Genomic DNA, 23,477 nt, shown 5'->3' on the forward strand with positions numbered 1-23,477 from the left:
CAAGTCTCAACCCTGCCAGCTGCCCCTTAGAATACAATTTGTTGCCCCAATGACAGATGGCTGTACAGCTCACGTGGCAATTCAAAAGCGGCTCCAGTTTTCAGCCTAGCATAATTAAGCCAGCCAACTGCAATTCTCGTTTACCTTAGTATGTTGCCCTGAAAGATTAAAGCACCACCGCAACTATATTTTGAGCCATTCCGTGATCCTTGCCTTGAACAGGGACCAGCTGGGAGCACAGGACAAATGACAACTGAGGGCAACAACTCCCAGTTCAACAAGCCAGTTTTTATCCTGGGACAAGCTGAGCACTAAAATAAGTCCAGAAAGAAGACAGGTATTGTACCAAGAGAGACTGTATAGTTTAAAACTAGACTACCAACCACAGGAACCCAAGAGCATCATGTTCGATTCTATGCTTTGCCACAGATGTGGTTCCATGATAAAGTTAAAGCAATTTAAGAGTGTAATACTGCCAGAAAGGAGAGTACAGACCTTTTTCCACCAGCTACCTCACGCAATGGCCAGTGACTGTACAGGTGCACTGTCACCAAGACCAACAACAGAAGGAAGAAGTAAAGCACCACCAAGAAAATCCCTTTTGGTGGCCACCTGCAATTCCACTGCTTAAACCAGTGGTGAAACCATGCCTACAAACTTCCCTGGTGACTTTGGGCAAGTTACGTCATTTCTTTACGCTTTCATTTCCCGCTGCTGAAGTCAGAACAATGGTACTTCACTACATCCCAGGTGTGCGATGAGGATAGCTACAGACATGACTGAAAGCCTACATGAGAAGAGTACTGCAAGACAAATATCCAAATTAGTAAAATAAAGGGGATCCTTTACCAGTACCTGAAACTAGGCCATCGCTAGAATCACTGTAAGAAATAGGGGGATAAGAGACATTTCCCCACGTTTAGCACAACCCTGATGCAAGACCTTCAGGCAGAAGGGAAGGATTGAAGTGCACTGATTAGTATCTTTTTACATCACTGCATGCTTGAACAGCTCTTTCCCAAGTAAACTCTTAGCATATACAAAAATAATGATTTTTGTGAAGAGATCAGTAAGTCAGTAACCTTCTGGACTAGAAACTGCTCCCTAGCGTCACTCCACCCACTGCGTTACTGTTACTAGAAATACTGAAAGAGGAAACAAAGAACCACTGAATTACTCCTCTCACTTTAAAGAAAAAAAAAAGTTAAATATGCACACATATGTATGAGTCTATTCTTAAAAAAATGTCACTGAAGAAGTGGTTTCTTAGTTAATTTAAACCCCCAAGATCATTTAGTCTTTTACAGAGACTCTCACTAGCAGAAATTTTATCTGGGTGGGGAGACTTTGCCAGCTAAGTTTGGAGAAAGGGACACTTAAGAATTTTGTCTCCACATACATGAAAAAATATTGGGGGGGGGGGGGGGGGAGAGGCATGCCTTGGGAGGAAATATATCACTTATCTGTATTAATAAAAAAGGAGCAGGTTGATTTTTATTTTTTTAAACTAATCTCCAAAACTAACACAAGCAGGATTTGTGGATACCAAGTTCTCAAAGCTTGCTATTCTGATCTACACCTCTTTGCCCCTTTCTCAAACTATATTTTAATTTCACAAACTAGAGGAATTAAAATTCATTTTCTGTAATACATTTGGCCACTTCTGCAGTACTAAAGAATTTGTGGGAAAGACAAAATATATATCCCAGAAATCTTAAAAAAGAAACCTTAACCAGGCTCAAGCAGTTCCCCCAGCCACCATAATGCGCACACAGTATTTATATTACTGAAAAATATCACCTTTCTGCCAACAGGACCCTACACATAAATACTGAGAATAATTATAGCGAATGTTTAACACACAGCATATACATACAATTTTAGTGACTAGATTGGCATCAAAACAACACAAAGATACTAAAACAGCCCACTTCTTCAGTTTTTCTTACTATTTAAAACTTGTTCATTAAACTTACTCATTGTGAAAGTGGTAATTATTTCCACCACTCAAGTGACAGAAACAGTTGAAAATTTCTGCCTTCCCTAGCCATTACAGTACTACTCAACAGACTCTACCCGTTTGCCAACAGTGGTAGTCCAGAGGAATGCTGGAGGTCCAACCTTGCTGTTAAGGAAGAAATATTGGTGTGGCACCCACATCAGAAAATCACTGTGCCCAACTCACTAGGATTTCAGCATGCTCAGTGTTTCAGCTACTGTTCTTGTTTTCACATGATTGTATAACATCTAGAAGTCTTACACACACACACAAAAAATACACTGGCAGCTCATAGCACTCTTTGTCATTAAGACAAGTGAAATAAATGAAACAAACTAAGAAGTCAGTCTGCTAGGATTTACCCAAGAACTTGATAATGAATCCACTTAGAGCACCAGTGGATGGCAGGTATTGCTTGGTAGGCCTTTCAAATAGAGAAGTTAAAAATCATGATTTTTCCATACGCTACCTATTTTTAACTTCCACTGTATTAATCAGCATAAGAGCAACCCACAGCAGAGTGCACGCTCAGATCTTCAGTTTCTTGAAAAAGTTATCCAGAAAAACATAGGCTGAAAAATTCATGAAGTGAATGTGAAAACTGATCTTAAACTGAACTACCACATAATATTGATATTGAAAATTTCAATTAAAATTCTGTTTAAAATTAATTTCCCATTCTTCTTTTTCGCCACATTATCCACATTTTTACAAATAAGTTAACACTTTCCTTATCCTTACTTTTTATTTTCAGCCCAATTATGGAAACTATAGCTAATGGCTATACTAATGCAAGCAGCCCCTAAAAGATAAAGTGCTTATTTCAACATTAGCATGACCAACATATTTTACTTTAAAATTACATATTATTTTGTCTATAACTGAAAATCAGAATAATTTCACATCCCCTTCTTTTTTGGCATTTAAAAAAATAGGTATAGATGAGACAGAGTTCTCAGAAAGCATTGTTTCCTGTTAACACTTTTAACATTAACAAGCTCAGACGTTCAAACGTTACTTAGACAAAATGGGAAAGCCAGCATCACATCGACATGTACTACAACAACTTTATCTTCAGAACAGAGCTTCATTAGATACCCACTGAACCTACTCAGGTATGCCTTTTTCAGTTACTTAAACCTTTTACATTATGATAAAACTTGACAATGGCAAGCATCCATACTGATACTGTCAAGTGTATCAGCAGATTATTGATCACAAGCTGCTGATCAATGAGCAGCTGCAGCTGAGAAATTTGGCAAGATATAAAAGGGTCTAAACTCATTATCAAAGGCCACCTGAAGTATTCAGATACTACCCATTATCACAATCACACACATTCTTCTTCTAATCATCCAGACAGCAACAGTAGCCCAAAGCATTCATCTCCTGCCTTTCCTCTGAGGCTTGGCTAGACAGACAACTGCACAACTTGTGTTGAAGGAGGTTCTCCCAACAATGATCTGAAGCATATGCCTTAGAGGCTCAATTACGAGGTAGCTTTGCAGACAGTTAAAAATGGAGCCAGAGAGGAAGCTCCAAATGGATCTGAATAAAATGGTTCTGCGATGGAAAACCCGCTACTCATTTTCATATACTGCAACCACCCTAGACCTTCAGTCTTGCAACTTCCAAGGTCACAAATGATGGGAGGCTCAGCTACCTCCTGTGCCTGTGCATGATCTCGACTTGGGCAGTTGCAGTCAATACAGGTCAAAACGGAGCAAGTGAAATTCCAGAGTAAACTCTGGTTTACTTTGAGTAACTGATCTTCAATGACTGTTGAAGAAGGTGAAGGGGCAGAACCTTTCTTCCAAAAAAAGATGGTCACAGATCCTACATCTTCAGAGAAAGGTGAAGTGTGACATCTTGCCAAAGACTAACATAACAACCGTCTAAACAAAGTTGCCATCCTTCCTCCTTCAAGACAGCAACAACTTAAGGAAATACCAAACATTAATTTGAACAGCTACTACACACAATTTAAATTAATGACCCAACAGTATTTGGGTCATCTTTCTGGTCTCTTGCTTTCCCAACAGCCAGGAAAGGCTTATTTAGCCAAAAAGCATCCATTTTGTCCTCAGCTCTTAGAACAATGATTACAATGGGAAGTTTTCCTATGCTTCTGCAGCATAAAGTCTTCTCTAAAGGTATGCTGATAAACTTTCACAACTATTTATTTATCAGAGGACTACAGCAAGTCTGCACCAAGACCTATGTCTTAAGGAGACTGAATTCCAAGTAAAGAAAAAAAAAAGTCACACTTTTCCACTCACTTTCCCAAGTACAAGCAGCTTGGGAACTGTAAATTTTACCAAATACCTCCTAAAAAAAACCTCTCATTGGCCAAATAAGAATGAAAAATTGGGAGGAAGCTTTATTTATTTGTCATATACACATAGGATCAGTAGTGCAGTAATTAACTAACCAGATTTATCTGCAGGAAAGGGGGGAAATGAGTTAGATTCAAGAGGCAGTTCTGAGTTTCTCTTTGGGAGCCTTAGAAATTCAGTAAGGCAGCAAGACAGGATGGCAATATCTGACTGCTGAAAAGTATTTTTCCACATGCATTTAAGTAGTATTTTAGATTTTTAATAATTATTGATGAACCAGATTGGATAGCTATGTATTTACTGTCGCAAAATCAAATTTCAACTAAGCACTAAAAAGAAAATCAATTGTTTTACCTTTCATGTCGTTTCAGATCAAATTCAAGCACCATTTGTGGTCAACGGGAATCTTTCAGCTAGCCAGGATTTCAGTGAGCTTTGGAATCAGAACATCCAAAACCATTATTGCAATGTTAGAATGATTTCAATTACCAAGCACCTTCTGAAAGAACTCGAAGTAAAACCTACTTCTTCAAAAACTAGAAGTATACCAAGATACTGCAAAATAAATTACTTACTTGTGGTGTTTTAAAATGCACTAATAAAGCTTTCATAAGTTTTGCTAAAGAAAAATGCACCTGGTGATTATAGCATCTGACTGATTTTCAGGGTAGCATCTTTGTAGTATTCACTCCTTCAGCAAGGTATAGTCTCAAAACAGCATTACAGGAAACTGTGGTGAAGTCCTCATCTTACTGTTGTATAGATACACCCAAATTAGCTTGGGGACAGAAACTGCATTACTGTTTTAGCCAAGGCACTCCAGCAGGTCTAACAATCCACGTGGAGAAGGGAGTGCCTTGAAAGAGTGTAATGAAAGAGGGTCAAGCTAACTCAAATTACCTTCCATTTGCCACAGGCTAAGAGCATACACATGAACAATTACTGTGAATCAGATACCACAGATCAGCTGACATATGGTAACCTGTCATCCTACAATAACCTGCCCAAATACAAAGATAGCTTGAAATTCAGACTGGCTATAGAGCTACAACTCACCCCTATTCAGAAAGCAAAAGGCTAAACCCTTGAACCTTTGCTTCTAGATGTGCAAGCTGAAAACAAGCAACAGAAGAGAACCCACAAATCAGAGCCCTTAAGGCAAACAGGCTGTTTCCAAACACTACAAACTGGGATTACCAAAAGGAAATAGTTACTGTAACATGACCTATTCATGCTAACCAGCCCTTTGGTATAAAAGCATGCACACAGCATGATGACCATGAGACTGCAAATTCAGCTCTTCTGCTGGTCTGGACAGTGGTTATTTAAAACAAGCGTAATAATTCCAAGTATAGTTGTTAATTTTGCCTTGTAATGGCAATTCACAGTAGCACAAACCCCAATCTTTTGCTTCCCAACCTCATTCTCAGGACTGCTTGTTTCTCTATGCTGTGTTCAGGAGCTAGGAACTGAAGAGTTCTCTGAAACATACGAAGGACTACCCTTCCAGTGGCCTACAGCTGGAATAACCCATGTGTACTCTTACTGTTCATCCCCAGTACTTTCCCAAGCCAAGAGCAATGTCTGCCAAGAGGTTTAGTTCATTTTTTAAATCAGTTTTCACTAATAATTGCAAAAAAAGTCACCAAACAACTAACCCTAATCCAAACGCCTACCAAATCAAGCAGGACAGAAAAACTGAGGAAAAACTCTATATATACTGCATCAACACTAGACTGGCACTCACATGGTAGAGCTATGTAGCTGAATCAGTTTTTTTGGAACACAGAACCAGTTGCCCAAGAAGATAAACACCACTGTTATTTCAATATTGGAATACCAGTAATATATGGTATGTATCGGAATGGTATTGCTATATACTTTTGCTGAATAAACTAAGTAGAATCAAGAAAATACAGCTGTTTATCAGAAACAAACCTAGGAGCCTCAGCAACAACGCTTCTAAGCGGAAAACAACTATGCAGCAGTTCAACCTCCTAGAACAAAGCAGTGCCTGAACTCTCACATTTAAGACATCAGGAGGGACCTGACAAACCTGGCAATGGAGTGGAAACTGCAGGTTTCCATTACAACAAACAGTAGATCTCATTGTGCGTATTGTAGCACGTATGGTAGAACAGAGCCACAGCAGCATTTCGACAGCTCCTCTCAAATGGACAGGACCATCGCCAGTCACTGTGCAAGGCTCTAGTCTCACACGACAGCTAAACTGATCAGAGGGTTAGCCGTGAGGACAAGGGGCAGTCCCACTTCATTCCTCCCACTCCCAACTGCAAGCCTGAGGACCGCTCCTCTTTCACACTCACCAAACTCTGCAGTTAGTTCAAACAGCTAAACCAGCAGATAACTAACTATTCAGGGTGTTTTGGGGGCAGGAGATAAGAACACAGGGCTAGAAGCAGGAGTAACGGGATGACCCCTTCTCCTTTAGCAACCAGGCTCTAAAATTAGTTATCTTGTCAAAACGCAACTACAGGAAGTATCTCAGAGAAGAGCATAAAAAGTAGTCCCTAGAAGCCTGCTAGAAGAACTGTATGTTTTACAAGTGTTCATTTGTTGCTTGTCCGTGTCCTCCCAGCTTCTATGTATGGACAAACAACACCATTTTAAGAACAGGCAGCAGTATAACCAGCAAAACTTAGTTATTGAGAAAAACCACAATAACCACTATGCAAGTTAACTTTTAAGAAGTATTCCAGATTCAGAGATTTTAATCACCTCAAAAAAAGTTCACTAAACTTTCTAGGAGGAAGTACACTTTAAATGATAGGAGATTCCTCTAGACTGTCTTCTTTACTACTTCTACATCTAGAACTTGCTCTACCTCTTTTACAAGAATTTAGAAAAAGCAGAATTTTGATAGGTGTTCTGTAATTGCACTGTATATTTTAGTTTGCTTTCTTCCCCCCCTGCCATTTCATCAAGAACTGAAGAACTCAACTAAAATCCTAGGCTATATTCAGATACTACATTTTAGTACCATGAACAATAACAAAAATCACCAAGTACGCTTCCCCCCCATTCAAGTGCTGAACAGAGAAACACCACATAAGCAAGAAACAAACAGAAGTACTTAACAACCAGAAAACACGAGAGGATTAGGTAATGACAAAGTCAACTGAACAAACCTTTAATTTTCTCAATTCCTGTGAGTTCAGTCATGTTTTCCTCTCTTCTTTGCTTTTATTGTCCACACATTGCACAGTTCTGATTTATTTTTCCCACACCACCTGTTATAATATATAAGGCTAAATATATTTAATCTAATTTAACGTGGAAATTTTAGGGAATTTTAAGGAAGCACCTCCTCTTCCTAGCAGACCAAATAGTTTACAGCCACGAGCTGTTAAGGGGAAGTTTCAGCACTGCCACAGGTGACCCACATTACAATACACCTGGTGCATACTCACTCCCTTTACAGAAGTGACCCAGACTAGAGTGGGGGGGGGGTGTCAAACAAGTTGTCTTCCCTACAGTGGCAGCCCCCTCTGGCTGCCACCTGGCCTCCCCGGATGATACCACTGTGCAAGTGCAGAGTAAGTGTGCTTAACATGCCGAATAAATAAACACACACGCACAGCAGACAGTCTGCACAGGCACTGCAAATTCAGCACTTGCTAGGCACACCAGATTTACCATGCTGGTGAGGAAACTGCCGATGTAGAGCAAGCTGCAAGCCTGACGTTCCCAGGCAGCTGCTGGGCTGACAAAGCACTCACAGTGCTCCAATAGTATGCATATACATTAAATCCTCCATGTTCAGTGCACATAATGTTTATTATGTTTAATGCCCTGCACACCTGCAGTAAGAGCCTGACACACGTTGGACAGCTTTGGTCTACTCCATAACTGTGATTCTCCCAGGAAGCACCAGAGCAGGAGTTGGGCACAGGCCATAACCTTCCCCCAAAGCAGAAAGATATCAAATAGACTGATGTAGGACATTTCATTACTTCTTTATAAAAACTTTGAGCTCAATGGTTTAGGCAAGAGAGAAACTAAATAGAAAAAGATTTGGTATTTCTGGGAAACTATAACAGATATTAATAGCCTTATGAATGACCAAAATATACCAAAACTCTGGGCAATGAACATTACTGTGTATACCAAGAACAACTGCACTTGATTTTGATCTCTCCAAATCAGACAGAAAGCTTTAGCATAAATTTAGGCACTTGTCCTACATAAAGGACAACAGAGGTACCCAGACACTCCTTTGTACGCGTGGTGCAGAATCAGGCTTTGGGAAACAGAAGCTGTACTTGAATTACCAAGTTTATAGATTCTAAACTTTTATCTGTAAGGCATGCCTTGGAAACTTTTCATTGCAGAAACAAGGATTACATATCCATATACAAATGTATCTTTTCCTGGCCTAGGACTCTCTTCTAAGGAATATGGAAAAGCCTGAATTAGATTTCTCTCCACCTGGAGCAACTGATGCCTGACTTCTTGACTTCTTGCCATAAGGGATGATCCTACAAAAACTGAAACCAATTTAGTTATTTTGATGCAAGTCTGGGCATTTGCTTCAGAATAAGAGTCATTTAATTCAGTTACTGTTACAACCCAGCACACACCAACATAAGCCTTTTGGTGCATATATTATATAAAAAAAAAAAGTTAAAAAAAATAATCACGCGCATGCTTACACACATGCACTTGAAATAGGGCCAGATAAAGACTCCTTAACTTTCCTGAGATATTTATCTCAACATTACAAAATTCAGGCTTTGTGAGCAAGAAACCTACTGGAGCTTAGTTTCTACATGTTTGTGTCTTACACAGCCTAACCTACTCTTTCTCCCAGTAGTACTTCAAGCCCTCATGTCCCCTGTACAGACAAATGAGTAATTCAATTACCTTGTGTGCTGACAGGCCAGCTGGTTGCTGCTTCTCGGCAAGGGTAGAGAGGGTAAGTTATAAATGTTTTTCCCTCATTGTTTTCTTCCTCTGCACAGCCAATAATTTCCACAAAACTTAAGAACTTCACACCCCATTGACAAATCTGGATGAAATGAGCTAATGAGTTCAGAAGTTGCAGAGTGACAGACAGACAGACTGTACGGGTGTATAAGTCTTGTTTTCTTTGGAAAATAGACTGGTGGGAGGGAGAGCAGCAAACTTGCAAGGTAGGTTTACAGGCTGTATGTATTAAACATGTCCCAACTCCAAAAGTATTGATCCAGCTTAACCCAATCTAAATCGGAGCTGCCAAAGTCCCACCACACCCACAGGCATTCAGTGCTATCCCTTCCCTTGTACCAGCACTTGTGCCAAAAAACAACCTGGGGAAAAAAAAAAAAAAGAAAGAAAAAAAAAGGCAGTTAGCGTTTGGCGCAGGCAGCTCCAGAGCCAGCTCACTGCCTTGTCACATGGACACTGCTACCACGTAAAAGGAACGCACAGGATTGTGGCAGACGCAGCTGCCATGGTGCTACACATTTGGTCCTTAACAGTATACAGGATCCAATCCTAAAAGCACTTCATGCTGGACATAAAGCTCAGAACCTCTTTAGTACCATATCCAGTATTGTGCTGACGTTATAATGAAGCACATATGGACTAATATAGTTATTATTCTGAGAAGAACAGAAACAAGAAAAAAATATTCACGTGATAGCTCTGAGCTTGACAGTTTTAGCTGCATACTGGAGAAGATTTTTTAATTTTAAAAATAAGTGTCTAACCTTGCCTTCTTCCTAAAACTGTAGCCAAGCCTATACCCTGGAAGGGGGGGGGGGGGGAGAGAAACCCAAACAAAAAAAGCACTACAAGCAAACACAGGAATATTTAAACACAGACATCACCCCGTCCAGATTTCCTTTGGGGTAGACCATTGTCCTAAAGAAAATGAAAGGACCCATCTATTCTGTATCTATCATGCAGAATTCCAAACCCACAGAATAAGCCACTAGCAACCCCACTGGTGACTAGGGAGAGATCAGGAGGGAGAAGGTAAAACAGAAGTAACATAGTGTAGCCAGAGTGGCTAATTTAGATGGAGGGAGGTGTGAACAGCAGAACATAAGGGAAAACATCTTGGGAAGTATATCCTGATGACATCTTATCTTGGCTGTACAACACAGTGAGTTTGGGGAGAAAAATTTTTTATCTGCAACCATTTATGATCTCCCTTCCCCACTAATCACAATACAGGTACACAAACACTGTTTATCAATGTATAATAAAGATAGCATGATTATGCATTCATTAGATCTGTTCATACTACATCTATAAAATACATTAAACCAAGAATCGCTTCACAGTATAAAACACAGCTTTGTATGATTTTTAAGCCCTTACAAGGAACCTTTGATGGAGGGTTTTTATAAAACCATTTTTTTCCTAGTGATCTATTTATTAATAACAGGAGTCATAACTTGATTTTTACTCAGTGGTGAAAATGTAACAGCTGTTACACAGTTGCAAAACACTGCCTACTTACGCAGCATTAAATAATAAATAAAGCTCAAGACCTAAAACATGTTTTACTAAACAATCTACTTTAATGATATGAAGCAACAAGAAGTTCCAAAGATTAACTGTGCTACGTTATCAACTCTGTTCCATGATATTTGTACTATTAAGTACTGTGCTGTAATATGAAGGAGGAAATTAATAACAACAAATAATAATTTTCATTTAATCACAGCTGCACTCACGTTATCTAGTAACAATTTTTTTAAACGAATTTAAATCTGAGTTTAACAGAAACCCTTTCCTAATAACTTACACTGCTTCTTTTGTACAGCCTTTTTTAAGATGACCTACATTGCTTGGGAATAAAGGTGAAAAAAGTCACCACTGCTGTGTGCGGTATGGTCTAACCCTAGTACATTGGCTTATAATTTAGTAGCATTATTCATCATCCTTTAAAGTAACAGCTCTGCACAAAGCGATCAAAGTCACAGGTAAAACTGGCATTAGCTCCCAGAGATAGTGGATCAGACCTTGCAAGTTCTAAGACAGGAACAGGAACTGCACTAGAGACACCCCAAATGTAGATATAACACTAACAACAAAAGACCCTAATGCTGCTGATATATTTTTGGGCAAGTCAGACCTAGCGCAACTGACCTTCAAAAATGCAAGGAAAAAGCTAGCAGTGATCCATATGGAACAGTAATTTCGGCAAACTGTGGAACTTGATTTTATTACAATTTTATCATCACGGAGTAGAAAAGAGCAACGAACAATGTAAAAAAAACCCACCAAAGTTAGGTGAATGTAGAGTTCCACGAAACATCAGAGTAATACAAATAAACTGCAGCCTCATATTTTAACAGAAAAAGTTTCTGCCTGTATCTTTAGCAAATTAATAACATATGAACAGTTTGAGACTGGCAGTCCAATGTAAAACTGAATAATCACAGCATTTAATCCATAAGCACACCTTTCCGGATGCCTTTTAGAAGTTACATTTTCATCTGTTTAAAAGACAAAGTAAACCGTGGGGTTGAAAAAATTCTATTTTCTCTATATGGAACATCGATGATGAAAATCCTCAGTGCATGTCATTGAGAGGAGGAAGTTCTTTTCATTATTTTTTGGGTTTGGGTTTTGTGTTTTGTTTGTTGTTTTTTTTTCTTTAAATGTCAGTATACCAGAGAAGTCATTTTAATTATATAATTACTGAAGATTTTGGAAGGTTTACACAAGACCCATAATTGGGCATAAGACATCACATCCTCTGGTTATATACACAGCAATCTGGTCTGGGTAACATTCTTTGCTCTGACCAATGTGTGCGAGGGGGGGCGGGGGAAGGAAGGAGAGGGAGGGGAAGGGGGAGGAATGGAGAATTAAAAATACTTCCTCAGATTAAATTTTCTTTACTTCATTTGCTTAAAACGTTTTGATTGCACAAAACGCACTGAAGTATTTATCACGATGCATCTCCGTAGTTAAAATACCTCGTTCTCGATGTGATATCCTAGATACTCAAACAAAAGACATTCAGATGACAATGAAGGCTTTTTTTTTATTTTTAAAAAGACATTTGTACATCTAAAACTGCACCACCGATCAGCCTCCTTTATCATGCCAGAGTTGTGACAGCCAATGCATAAAAAATTAAAATCCAATCCACCAGATAAGACATGCAAAATGTCTCCTCCAATCCCACCCCCATCTCGCCTTCAAAAAAAAAAAAAAAAAAAAAAAACCACCACCAGCCCTGCACATACGGAGCACACGCACACTCGCACCCCCAAGAGCCATCACTGGGGCGACGGTGCCAGGGCTGAGGGACCGCCACCCCCCCTCGCCCCCGCACCCCGGCACTGGCCACCCCGCTCCGGGCTCCATTAAGGGGAGGAATCCCACCTCGCCGCTTCCTCATCCCCCCTCAGACAATGGTGCTTTTCCCCCATTAGCTCCAAATTGTCAACATTTTTACGCTAGGCCCCGGCCCCACCGGCGCGGGCGGACCCGCCGGGCAGGGCTGAGGCGCTGGGGGGGGGGGCGGTCGGAGCCCCCCGTTCCGTTCCGGCCGGTTCGGGGCCGACGGCTGCCGCGGCGGCTGGGCGGTTGGGGGGGCGGTGTGGCTGAGGTAAATAAATGGCCGATCGGCCGCGGCCCGCGCCCCCCCGCCGGGCGCTGTAACCGAAGCCCGGGCGCCGAACTGCGCAGCAAACATTGCGCGGCGCGGCGGGCCGCGGAGGCTCTCGCCGCCGAGACCCGGGCCGCCGCCCCCCCCCCTTCCCGACACCATTTCGCCGACGGCGGCGGGGAAGGTGTCGGCGCAAGTTGCCCGACACCAGAGAACCCCCCCCCACCACCACCTCCGCCACCTCTCCCCCCCACCCCCGGCCCCGCAGCCCCCCGCCTCCCCGCCCCGGGCTCCGCTTCGCCCCCCCCCCCCGCGTCACCTCTCCCCTCCGCCGGCCCGGGGGGCCCAGGCCGCCGTTCCCCCGGGGGGGAGGCAACGGCTCCGCCGGCTCGCCTTCCCGCAGCCCCCGGGGACGGGGCGGGGGGCTCGGGGGGGGGGGGCTTCGCCGCGTTCCGTCCCTTAGGGCCGGCGGCGATCGGCTCCAACCCCCCCCCACACACACACACACACACACACTCCCCAGCGGGCGTGGGAGCGCGGCCGGGGAAGGGGCCGAGCCCCCGCCTCCCTCCCGCTCGGCGGCAGGGCCCAGCGGCCCCGAGTCGGGGCAGAGCCCAAGCCAAACAAAGCGCGGCCTGAGCGGGAGCCAAGGGTGAAGCAGCCTGGGCTTTTCCTGCCGGTGCCCGGCCGGGCGCGGCGGGGCCCGGCGCCGCCGGCGAACCCCGCGCAAGGCCGGCCCCCCCACATACATACACACACACACACACACCCCCCCCAAGCTCGGCGCGGCGGCGCCTGGCTTACCCCGATCCCCGGCGGCGGCGGCGGCGTTGTTCCTCTCCTGCTGCTGCTGCACCGGGCGCGGCCTGGACACTCGCCTGGGTCTCCTGTTGGCGGCTCGGACCGAGTTCATTTGCCGACTCGTGTGGGTGGCGGGAGGGGAGGGGGGGAATCCTCCGGCAACCGGTGCCTCGTTGGGGAGGGGGGGGGAAAGGAGGGAGCCCCGGGGCGGCCGCCTCGCAGCAGCGGGCAGCAGGGAAGGAGAGGGGAGGGGGGGGGGAGTTCTCCAGGCGGGGGTCCCGCCGCCGCTGCCGCCTCCTCGCCGGCTCAGCTCGAGAGGCAGAGGAGCCGCCGGCCGCTGGCTCTTCCCGAGCGCTGGCTGTGGGGGACGTTCGCGCCGCGGCCCCCCTCCCCGGCCCCCCCCGAAAATCCCTCTCTTAAAGGAGCCCCGCGGTCCTGCCCGTCTCAAGCCCGTCGCTGCTCCGTGGCAGGAGGAGCCATTGACACTGCCAGAGACACACTCGCGGGGAGGCAGTCGTTGGCGGCCGCGCTCCGGCCAATCAACGCTTCCCACACAGCCGGCCGGCGGCGGCGCGGCCAATCCCCGCGCCGCTTCTATGGGGAGCGGGGTGGGGAGGGAGGGAGGGAGGGGCGGGCGAGCGAGCGAGCGAGCGGCGCTGCGCGGGGTGGGGTGGGGTGGCGGAGCAGGATATAAGGGTCGGGGCCGGGCCCCGCGCACGCGGGGGGGGTGGCCGCGCGGGGGCCGGGCCGCGCGGTAATGGCGGCCGCCGCCATCGCCGCCATCGCCGTCTTCTTGAGGAGAGGGTGCGGGAGCCGGCCGTCAGGCGCGGGGCCTGGCAGGCCCGCGCTGCGCCGGCCGGGCCCGTTCCGTCCTACGGGATCCGCCTGAGGCCGGTGGGCCAGGGTAGAGTGGGCGGGCGGGCCGGTGGGAGAGCGGGCTGTGCTGTGAGGGCAGCCCCGGGTGTCTTGTCACCGGCCGGTCCGCACCCACGGGTGGCCGCCGGGCCCTCCGCGGAGCCTGCCCGCGGGTGAGGCAGCAGGAGGGGGAGGGCGGAGGGGCCGGAGCGCCCTCCGCTGAGGCCGTGGGTGACAGGGGAGGGAGGGAGGCTGCCGCCGAGTGCGCCTTGTTGTGTGTGCCGTGTGTCTTGGTAACCTGCCTTGGGTGTGGGATCAGCCGCGGTGCGGCTTGGGCTGGGGGTGCCGTCTGGTTTCGGTTTCCACGGACCGGCTTGCTTATTTCCTGACTGGTTGTTAACAACTTTTTCACGCGGGGGGGGGTGGGAATAGATCTGTTCCTTGGTCAGCGTGGACACCCGCGTTTGCGTTGCCTTCTGCTAATACAACACTATGCTGTTTATCTTGGGCTGGTAGTTTAGACAGCGTGTGAGGCTTCTCTCCTGCTTTATCATATTGGTCATGTTGGTGCTCAGCCGGTGGCCTGAGAGGAGGAAAAAAAAAAAAAAAGAAATTAGTTGTGCTTTTTTTTTCTTTTCAGAAATCACTTAATAAAATGGATGGCAAAATCCAAGCAGTAAGGAAGATATCTTCTCTTTTCAGGGTCGGTCAGGAGTCTGCTTCTAATGCTGCAAAGGTGGGTTTGTGCGTAGTCCTAGTTAAACTAAGCACTTGGAGTCTGCGGAACCAGGGCCCTTGTCAGTGCCTGAAAAACAGAAGTGTGTTATCTGGTATAAAATGTAAATAAATGGTTGTAATTAAAAACTCATTAGGCAGGAGCTTGTTCAAAGCTGACAAATGAAGGTATAAAGTAACTTTAGGAAATGACAGCTTTAAAAATGTTTATACTTGTGCTTCTAAAGTAAAGTGAAAATTGTACTTTTAAGTTCGTATCAGACCAGAAATCTTGCCGTAGCTGTTAAGGAGCATTTCTTAGACTTAGCATTTTGTTGCCTTGAGGAATGACTGGAGCAACAGTGAAGGATTGTTTTCCATGCCTGAAAACAGTAATTCTTGCCACCTTCCCTAATAGTAGGGGAAGAAATAATAAAGTTAAGCTCTGGTGGAAAGAACTTCATGGGGAAAGAGAATAAATGTCACTCTGGGGCCAGTTTCTGTCATAACTATTACCAGGCTAGTGTACTAAACATTCAGTAGAGCTACACAATTACATGTACATTTCATAAAAAATATTTTTTCTTCTGATGGCAGCATTGTGAAAATGTGCTTTAACTTTTGAATGGGAAGAATGACCGTACCCAAGAACTGTGCCAAGCGTGCTGTGACATGATTAAAGATTTTCACATCATTAAAAACGTATAATTTTTAAAATACAGTATTTTAGTAGTTTAACTGCATTTCTGTTCAACTGTTCTAGTTGTGTTCTCTTCACCAAGACATAGCCAATGAATTTTTAGTGTTGCAGGGTTACCTGAAATGGCTCAATATTGGTGTACTCCAAACTTCTAGTACTCTAAATCTTTGAAAACCTGTTCAAGGGCCAAGATGGACGACAAACTAGTTTTCACCTAAAGTGTATAAGAATCTAAAGCTTCTGATATTAGAATAAAACTTTATCGAAAACTTGAATCAGAGCAGGCTTTAGACTTTCTTAAAAAGTCTTGAACTAGATTGAAAACAAATGATCTCAAGTCTTGAACTAGATTGAAAACAAATGATCTCTTGGCTTAAACCCCACTTTTTGTAATTGGCTTCTTAAGGTGGTAACTTGTGTTAGGGATGTGATGGTGGGAGTCTGGCAAAACTTAGTGTAAATGGGAAGAATGTGAGTCTGTGTCTAAGCAGTTCCAATATGTGGTCTCACTGACTTAGCCAAAATGCACTGCGAGCAGCCTATAGAAGGTTGTGCAAAAGCTCTTGAAAAATGCTCTGAGTGGATAGAATGAGAACCTCATGTACTGAGTAAGAGAAACTTGATGAACTTAATAAATTACTGGTGCAAAAGTGATACCTGTAAGCATTAATTGGTAGCCTACAAGGCATGGAGTAGAGAAATAGTTACCAGTGCTCCTGTCTGATACTCTAGGCTGTGCTTTAGAGGACCAGACATTAGAAAACCTGAGAACTCATCAAAACAGTTTTGCCTAGAACTCTGTATCTCTTCTCATAACAAAATTAAATCTATTTTGTCTGACTGGTGACAACTGGGACTTGGTCATGATAACTTTGGTTTTGTAGGTCAATCTTTGAAATGTTATACTTGGCCATCCTGTGTCTCCATTGTTGCTGTATAGCCTCTGCGAGGAAAAACACTCTTCTGTGCCAATGAAAGATGAAAATGCCAATGAAAGTCCAAACTAATATTAAGGCTTCATTGTATTGACCACTGTGGAGATGCTTTAAGCCATCCTGTGTGATGTGCTAAATAAACCATTCCTGGATGTGGGTGCAATTTATACTGGCAAGATAATTTTGCCTCTGTCAAGACAGCTCTTTATTTAAATTGGGAAGAGAGGGAATGAAAAGTGGAACTAAACTATACTGTGATTTTTTTCATAATTGTCTATGATATAAATGCTTGCTAGACTGGTTATGTTGGCCACAAATCACCTTTTGGTGACCCACGAACAACTTCACACTATGAACAGAAAGGCATAGGGCCGGGGTGAAGAGTTTACTTGGACGGTTTACAGCATAAGTAATTTGGGCAGAGTTGTCAAGTGCTAGCTCATCATATGAGACTATTGTCTGAGCTGCACTGAATTTCCAATGTATATGTATTTAAACATTAATGATATTTGGTTCTCTGTATGTACATGAAGAGTTGGTTGCTGCTTTGAAGAGATCACCTTCCTTCCTGCATGGAGGAAGGGATGCCACAGAGTACTTACTGATAATAACAGTAACTTGTTTATTATGTGTTAATGTAGAATAGTTAGACCTTTGTAGCTAATGAGGCAGCTTCATAGAAAGAAGTAGTGCAAGTTGTAGTGAAGGAAATACTGATAAAGGGCTTCCTATTTGTTAGGATGATGTGCAAAGACAGAAGAGCAACTTTGATTCAGCTGACTTGCTCAAAAGTGAACATGGCAGTTAAAACAACTTGAAGAACTGGCCAAAATAATAGAACAGTTAAGTATTTCTTTTCTAGAATCTCAGTAGAGGATAGCTGAGAGACTAGAGATGGTGGGGCCACAGAATAAGCAGGATTGGGAAATGGGTGTGGGGCAGTGTAAACTGTTAAAGTCATCAAGGCTGATTCAGCCCAGGGTGATCTGCAGGAATCACCACTATTTTGTTCCCTTTAATGCACACATCTACTAGCAACCTGAAAAACCTCACTTCAGAGACTGTTAGAAATGCTTTGAATGTGGGGCAAACTCATGTAAGTCGCTACAGTCCTCACTTTTCCTGAGGATGTGAGTATTGCTTTAACAGTTGATCAAAACAAGCCTAGGATAGTAGATTTCAGTGAATGGTGATCTGTGGATTACTTCTAAGGGGTTCACAAAAGATATGTAAGAACAGCCTTCAACTTGTATATGATGGCCTAAAGCTCTGTTTAAAAATTGTTCAGAAACTGCAAACTGAAGAAAAAACGCTGAATTCCTGGCTTGCAATTAAGTGGAAAATGCACAGTATTTTCACTAGCTCTTGCTTCGTAATATTTGTGAGAGAACAGGAAATATTCTGAGAGCACTATTGCAGTTTGTTACACAAAGCTCACTGCAGAGCCTTTAGCTACAGCTTGTGGATTTGAACAAGAAATACAAGTCAGTTTTTATCATGCTTTTTAATTGCTTCAAGTGGCTTTGTAAAGGAGCCACGTGTCTCCTCTTCTCCTTACAGATGAAAGTGAAGCAAAAAGGGCTGAAAGGACTTGCCCAGGAGCATTTATAGGCTATTAACAGGGCCAGGAATAGAACCTAGGGTACAGGAGTTCTTATCTAAGGCTTTCTCCACAGTGTCACATTACTGCTTTCAGAAGCATAAGACTTTTGCCTATTATTTCTAACCATCTCATAAGCTGTTAATATATCCCTGGACTAAAAATATTGCATTGAAGATTTGGGACTGACCCAATGTGGACTACTGACTTCAAATTCTTTAAACCTAGGGGGTTGTTTCTCATAAGCTTGGAAGGAGTGAGCCTTTCAGAAATAGTTAGCAATACCTAGAGCTGGTTGAACCTGCTTGCTCTGCAGTTCAAAAATATTAATGCCATTTTGTTGCAATTTCTCTGACCCTCAGTTTTTCCTAGTTGTGTTTTACATCCCACCTAATGCAGCTAAATCTTCCCACTCTACAGAAAAAGACTCTTAAATCTCTACTTCATTTACCTGGAATCCATGTCTCCTGAAGTCTAGCTTGATGTTGGCTGACCTTAGTGGGTTGCCTTCTGGGTGAATGTCTGTGGCTAGGATGTTTTCTGTTGCTGTACCAACCTGGTTTCTGCAGAAAGAATAATGACCTCGGGGTGGGGAGATGTGTCTTGTTTCCTATAAGCTTACATGACTGTTTCAACATGTTTATCTAACACATTAATTTCGATTCTGCCCTAACAAAACCTCTCCAGAAGCCTGAATGGTACTTCAGTTCTCATTAATTTTTTTAATAAAAATAACTGCTGAAAAAAGTCCTGGAGGGATGGTGTCTGAATTTTAAAGCATTATCGGCTCTCCTGGTAGGAATTTCATAACCAGGTAGATAAGTACATGTCACCTGCCTGCTGGATTTTTTGGGAGTATTTTCAGGGGAGGGAGAGGGGGTATGAAGCTCTTTCATCTGAGGGATGCCAGCTGATGGGAAAAGCACCCAGTTTTATATCGTTAGGTCACTAGCAAGGAGGGAGGCATGGAGTGGGGGGGTGGTCCTGTGGGCTGCTACCACAGAGCTCTGGGTGCTGGCCTCTGTCAGGGCTGTCAGACAGGGACTGACGCATTGGCCTCTGTGAGTCAGAAGCAGGCTTGCAGTGGGCCTCGGTACCATGCTTGCTTGTGCAGCTTGATGCGCTGTATATGGGAGCATGTGGGAAATGGGGTCAATAGCTACCTTTGTGTCAATGAAATATTGAGAAAATGGTATGTTCAGTCCTGGCTATAAATCAGGAGCATAAAAGGTCTGGAGCTCAGAGTGAAAGGAGCAACTGCTTCTACTAGAGATGAAACCTGAATGACAATTTTAAGGTAGCATTGGGGCAGAGATGTCACTGTGCAGACTAGCTTACAGTCAATGACAGGAATTTATGCTGAGGAGGTAGAGTGGATGGCATCCGTTGCATGTGAAGGTGGAGCTGTCTTGAGCATCCAGTCTATGTTTTCAGCCTTGTTTTCCCAGTGACACCCACTGCCCTCCACTGAAGTCCCCAAGCTTGGTCCTCTGGATTGTACTGAATTCAGATGTTTCAGATAGTCTGAACTGCTACAAAGGTTCATTGCTAAGATAAAGATACACTGGGTATAAATCACATAATTTTATGGGTGACCTGTCAAAATAGCATGATTCTCCTGAATGATCTGTCTAGACACCATATAATACTGAGATAGATAATATTTTGACTTGGTGGTTGTCATTCCTTCAAGGTGTGCCTCTTGCTACTCCTTTTCAAACATATATGTACAGAGATAAAAAAAGCATGGGCTACACCATATACTTGTAGTTCCTTTCAAGTCAGTGGCTCAGATTTAAGAAATTTCCCCAGATCTTGGAGTTAGTTTCTAGTTTCAGATTTGTCTTGGACTTGATTTTTATTTCTTGGAGTCTACTTTTGTTTTGCTCATTGCATCAACAGTGTGTCCATATGACAAGTTTTGTCTTTAGAGCTGGGGTTTCCTGCCCCCAAATATGGCCAGTATATCTGTTGTTTATATTGCCTTGGAGAGGATACAGACTAAACAACTCTTTCAGCATAATGAATTGAGTCAGAGTTAGGCCCCAAACAAGAAAGGCTTACAAGAAGTACCTCCAGTACCACCAACTGGAAAAATCAATCATTTTATACCAAGAGGCTGGAGTTGTACGAGGGCCTGTCTCCAGATTTAGACCTACCAAAGAAAAAATTAGCTGCTTTAGGGAAGATTTTGCTAGTTTGGGGGATAGTTCTTCCCCCCAGATCTCTCAGTGGCATTCTGAGCTCCCCATTTTTACAAAGCACTCATGCTCCCTGGTGCTTATCCAAGACAGGCCTAGAGTGGCAGGAGCGGTTAAGGACACTTTGCTTTATCTCCATTATGAGCAGCCAAATCTGAAATGAGTACCAGAAATTCCAGTCTTTGTTTTCAACGTGTCAAACTGTTGGTGGCGTTGTGGAGCATCCAAAGGGTGCTTCTTGAATGGGATTCAGTATCTCCATGCAGAGCAGCTCAGCAGTGAGAAGTGGTACTTTTTGGTCCTGGAGACAAGAAACCAAAAGTGTCTGTAGTCTTGCCATCAGCACGGGAATACATGTGGTACAATTAACCTTCACTTCAAATCTTAAGAGCAGGTGGGTGTGGGTGCTGTTACTGTTATCCGACAATTTTACCCTACCAACAACTGATCTTGTTTACTGGTGGGAACAAGTTCTTCATGCTAAAGAGGGAGAATATGAGGAATTTTACAGTTTTTCACTTTGCTGCCTGGTAGACCAATGCCATTTTAAATGACTTGCTCCAAAACTGTATCCTTTTCTATAGAGGTGTTCTTCAAATATAGAAAGGTTGTGAAATTAATTCCCATTAACCCAACCAGGGAGCGGGGTGGGGGGAGAAGGTATAGCAAGTCAGATGTGTATGTCTTGCCAGTTTGCTCCTTGTCCTGGTTTTGGCTGGGATAGAGTTAATTTTCTTCCTAGTAGCTGGTACAGTGTTACATTTTAGGTTTAGTATGACAATAATGTTGATAATGCTGATTTTTTCAGTTGTTGCTAAGTAGTGTTTCTACTAAGTCAAGGATTTTTCTGCTTCTCATACCCAACCAGCAAGAAGGCCGGAGGGGCACAAGAGTTGGGAGGGGACACAGCCAGGACAGCTGACCCAAACTGGCCAAAGGGGTATTCCATACCATGTGACATCATGCCCAGTATATAAACTGGAGGGAGTTGGCTGGGGGGGACGGATCGCTGCTCAGGAGCTAACTGAGCATCGGTTGGCGAGTGGTGAGCAATTGCATTGTGCATCACTTGTTTTGTGTATTCCAATCCTTTATTAGTATTGTTATTTTATTATTGTTTTTATTATCATTATTATTGTCTTCCTTTCTGTCCTATTAAACTGTTCTTCTCTCAATCATGAGGTTTACTTTTTTTTTCGTGATTCTCTCCCCCATCCCACTGGGTGGGTGGGAAGTGAGCAAGTGGCTGCGTGGTGCTTAGTTGATGGCTGGGGTTAAACCATGACACTCTTTTTCTGTGTTGGGCAGCTAGAAAAGAGGAGTCTAGGTCCTTTTTATCCATCTCGCAGTCTCATTGGGTCTCTCAGTCATGGCTTGTCTGATGAGTGGGGGTAAAAGGTTTAGTTATCCTTGTGACCGAAAGATATTTCTCCAGAAAGGGTTTTTGAATGTCCTGAAGAGTGTTTTGCGGTTAGGGTCTAAAGCGTGATTGCCATTAAGAAGCAATCGTGCTCTTCACAGGCATCTTTTTGCTGCCCCTACCCTGTCCCCTGTTCTGTCAACTAGCATTTACGCAGCAGCAGCAGCACAGCTAGGCAGATCAAGGAGGTAATCTAAGTGAAAACTAATCCTGCTGAAAGCACAGCTATTTTTCAGGCACATGTGCAAATGTTAGTGCAGAGAGGTGGTGGGAAAGGATGGCCCCTATGTGGTGAGGGAAGCTTGCATACAGATTGGCTTACTGTAATCCTGGAAGCATGCCTTTAGCATTTCCCTGGGCCTTTGGGTGAATGTCATCTTTAATTAGATATGTTTTACTGGAACGCTCTCAGACATAGCTGCTCTGCTGTAGGATCTGTTTGGGCTGCTGATAAAGCACCACATTATGTTTCTTGATTGAGCTATTCATTTAAGCAGGTGGCAGCATGGACTTAAAAGATGACCAACTTGGGATCACACAGTGAGTATAGCCTTTAAGCTACATAATGACTTTAAGCAGTTCATTTCTCTTCATTGCCACGTGGTGGTGATGGTGGTGGTTGCCTTCCAGGAGCTTTGGACTTCCACTGCTGAGGGCAAGTGGCAGATAGGTTGGCAAGGAGTGTCTTACAGGTCAATACCTACGGATGACTTTCTCTAGTGCTGCATGGCTTTTGCAGTTACCCACATGGTGGGGACATTTTTCCTCCTATTTGTACTCCATTTTACATGTAAACATTCCTACACCTAAGCAGGGTCAGCTAATCAACAGCATAAAGTATTTTGCTAAGGATAACTGACAAAATACAATAGATTTTCAGGGTACCATGCTGCAAGTATCTCCTTTGAATCATTGCGTAGCTGTCATCCTAGGTTATTCTAGATCTAGAAGGTTTTCCTACCCCATCTTTATCACATCAGTCAAAGCCTTGGTTGTAATCTTTTTGTATCCCCAGTGACCCTGTTTCTCTGGTAAGATCTGAACTCTGTTCTCTTGTCCTCAGTAGGTCAGCTCTCACCTTCTCCAGTCATACCATTCTCGATGCCTTTCACTATGGCATTGCTGGCTGAAGCATAGTGTTTAATCTCTGTCCCTCTTGAGACTCCAGGACTTTGAGTAAAGGCTGTTCTGTGTGGAATATTGATCCGTTTCACTTTCAGGGTGACAATCTTTGTAACGAGTCTTGAATGTTTATTTGCCACTAACTAGCTAATCTGGAGATGATGGGTGTTTATGCTTGCCAGGGTGAGTGGTGGAGTGGTAGGTTGCATCTCTGGAAGA

The 23,477-nt window shown here is 43.7% G+C and overlaps 1 protein-coding gene across 2 annotated transcripts in view; it reads right to left on the reverse strand.

The window, feature by feature from the left end:
• Window positions 1-14,196, reverse strand: part of FBXO11 (F-box protein 11) — a 77,719-nt gene extending 63,523 nt beyond the window's left edge. For both annotated transcript variants that reach the window (XM_049833377.1, XM_049833375.1), the window contains exon 1: window positions 13,715-14,196. In XM_049833377.1, coding sequence (XP_049689334.1) covers window positions 13,715-13,823 — 109 coding nt within the window. In that variant the 5' untranslated portion in view covers window positions 13,824-14,196. The remainder of the gene's footprint in view (window positions 1-13,714) is intronic.
• Window positions 14,197-23,477: the final 9,281 nt, after the last annotated feature.

Source organism: Accipiter gentilis, chromosome 30 (assembly GCF_929443795.1).
Source record: "Accipiter gentilis chromosome 30, bAccGen1.1, whole genome shotgun sequence".
Classification (NCBI taxonomy): Eukaryota; Metazoa; Chordata; class Aves; order Accipitriformes; family Accipitridae; genus Astur; species Astur gentilis.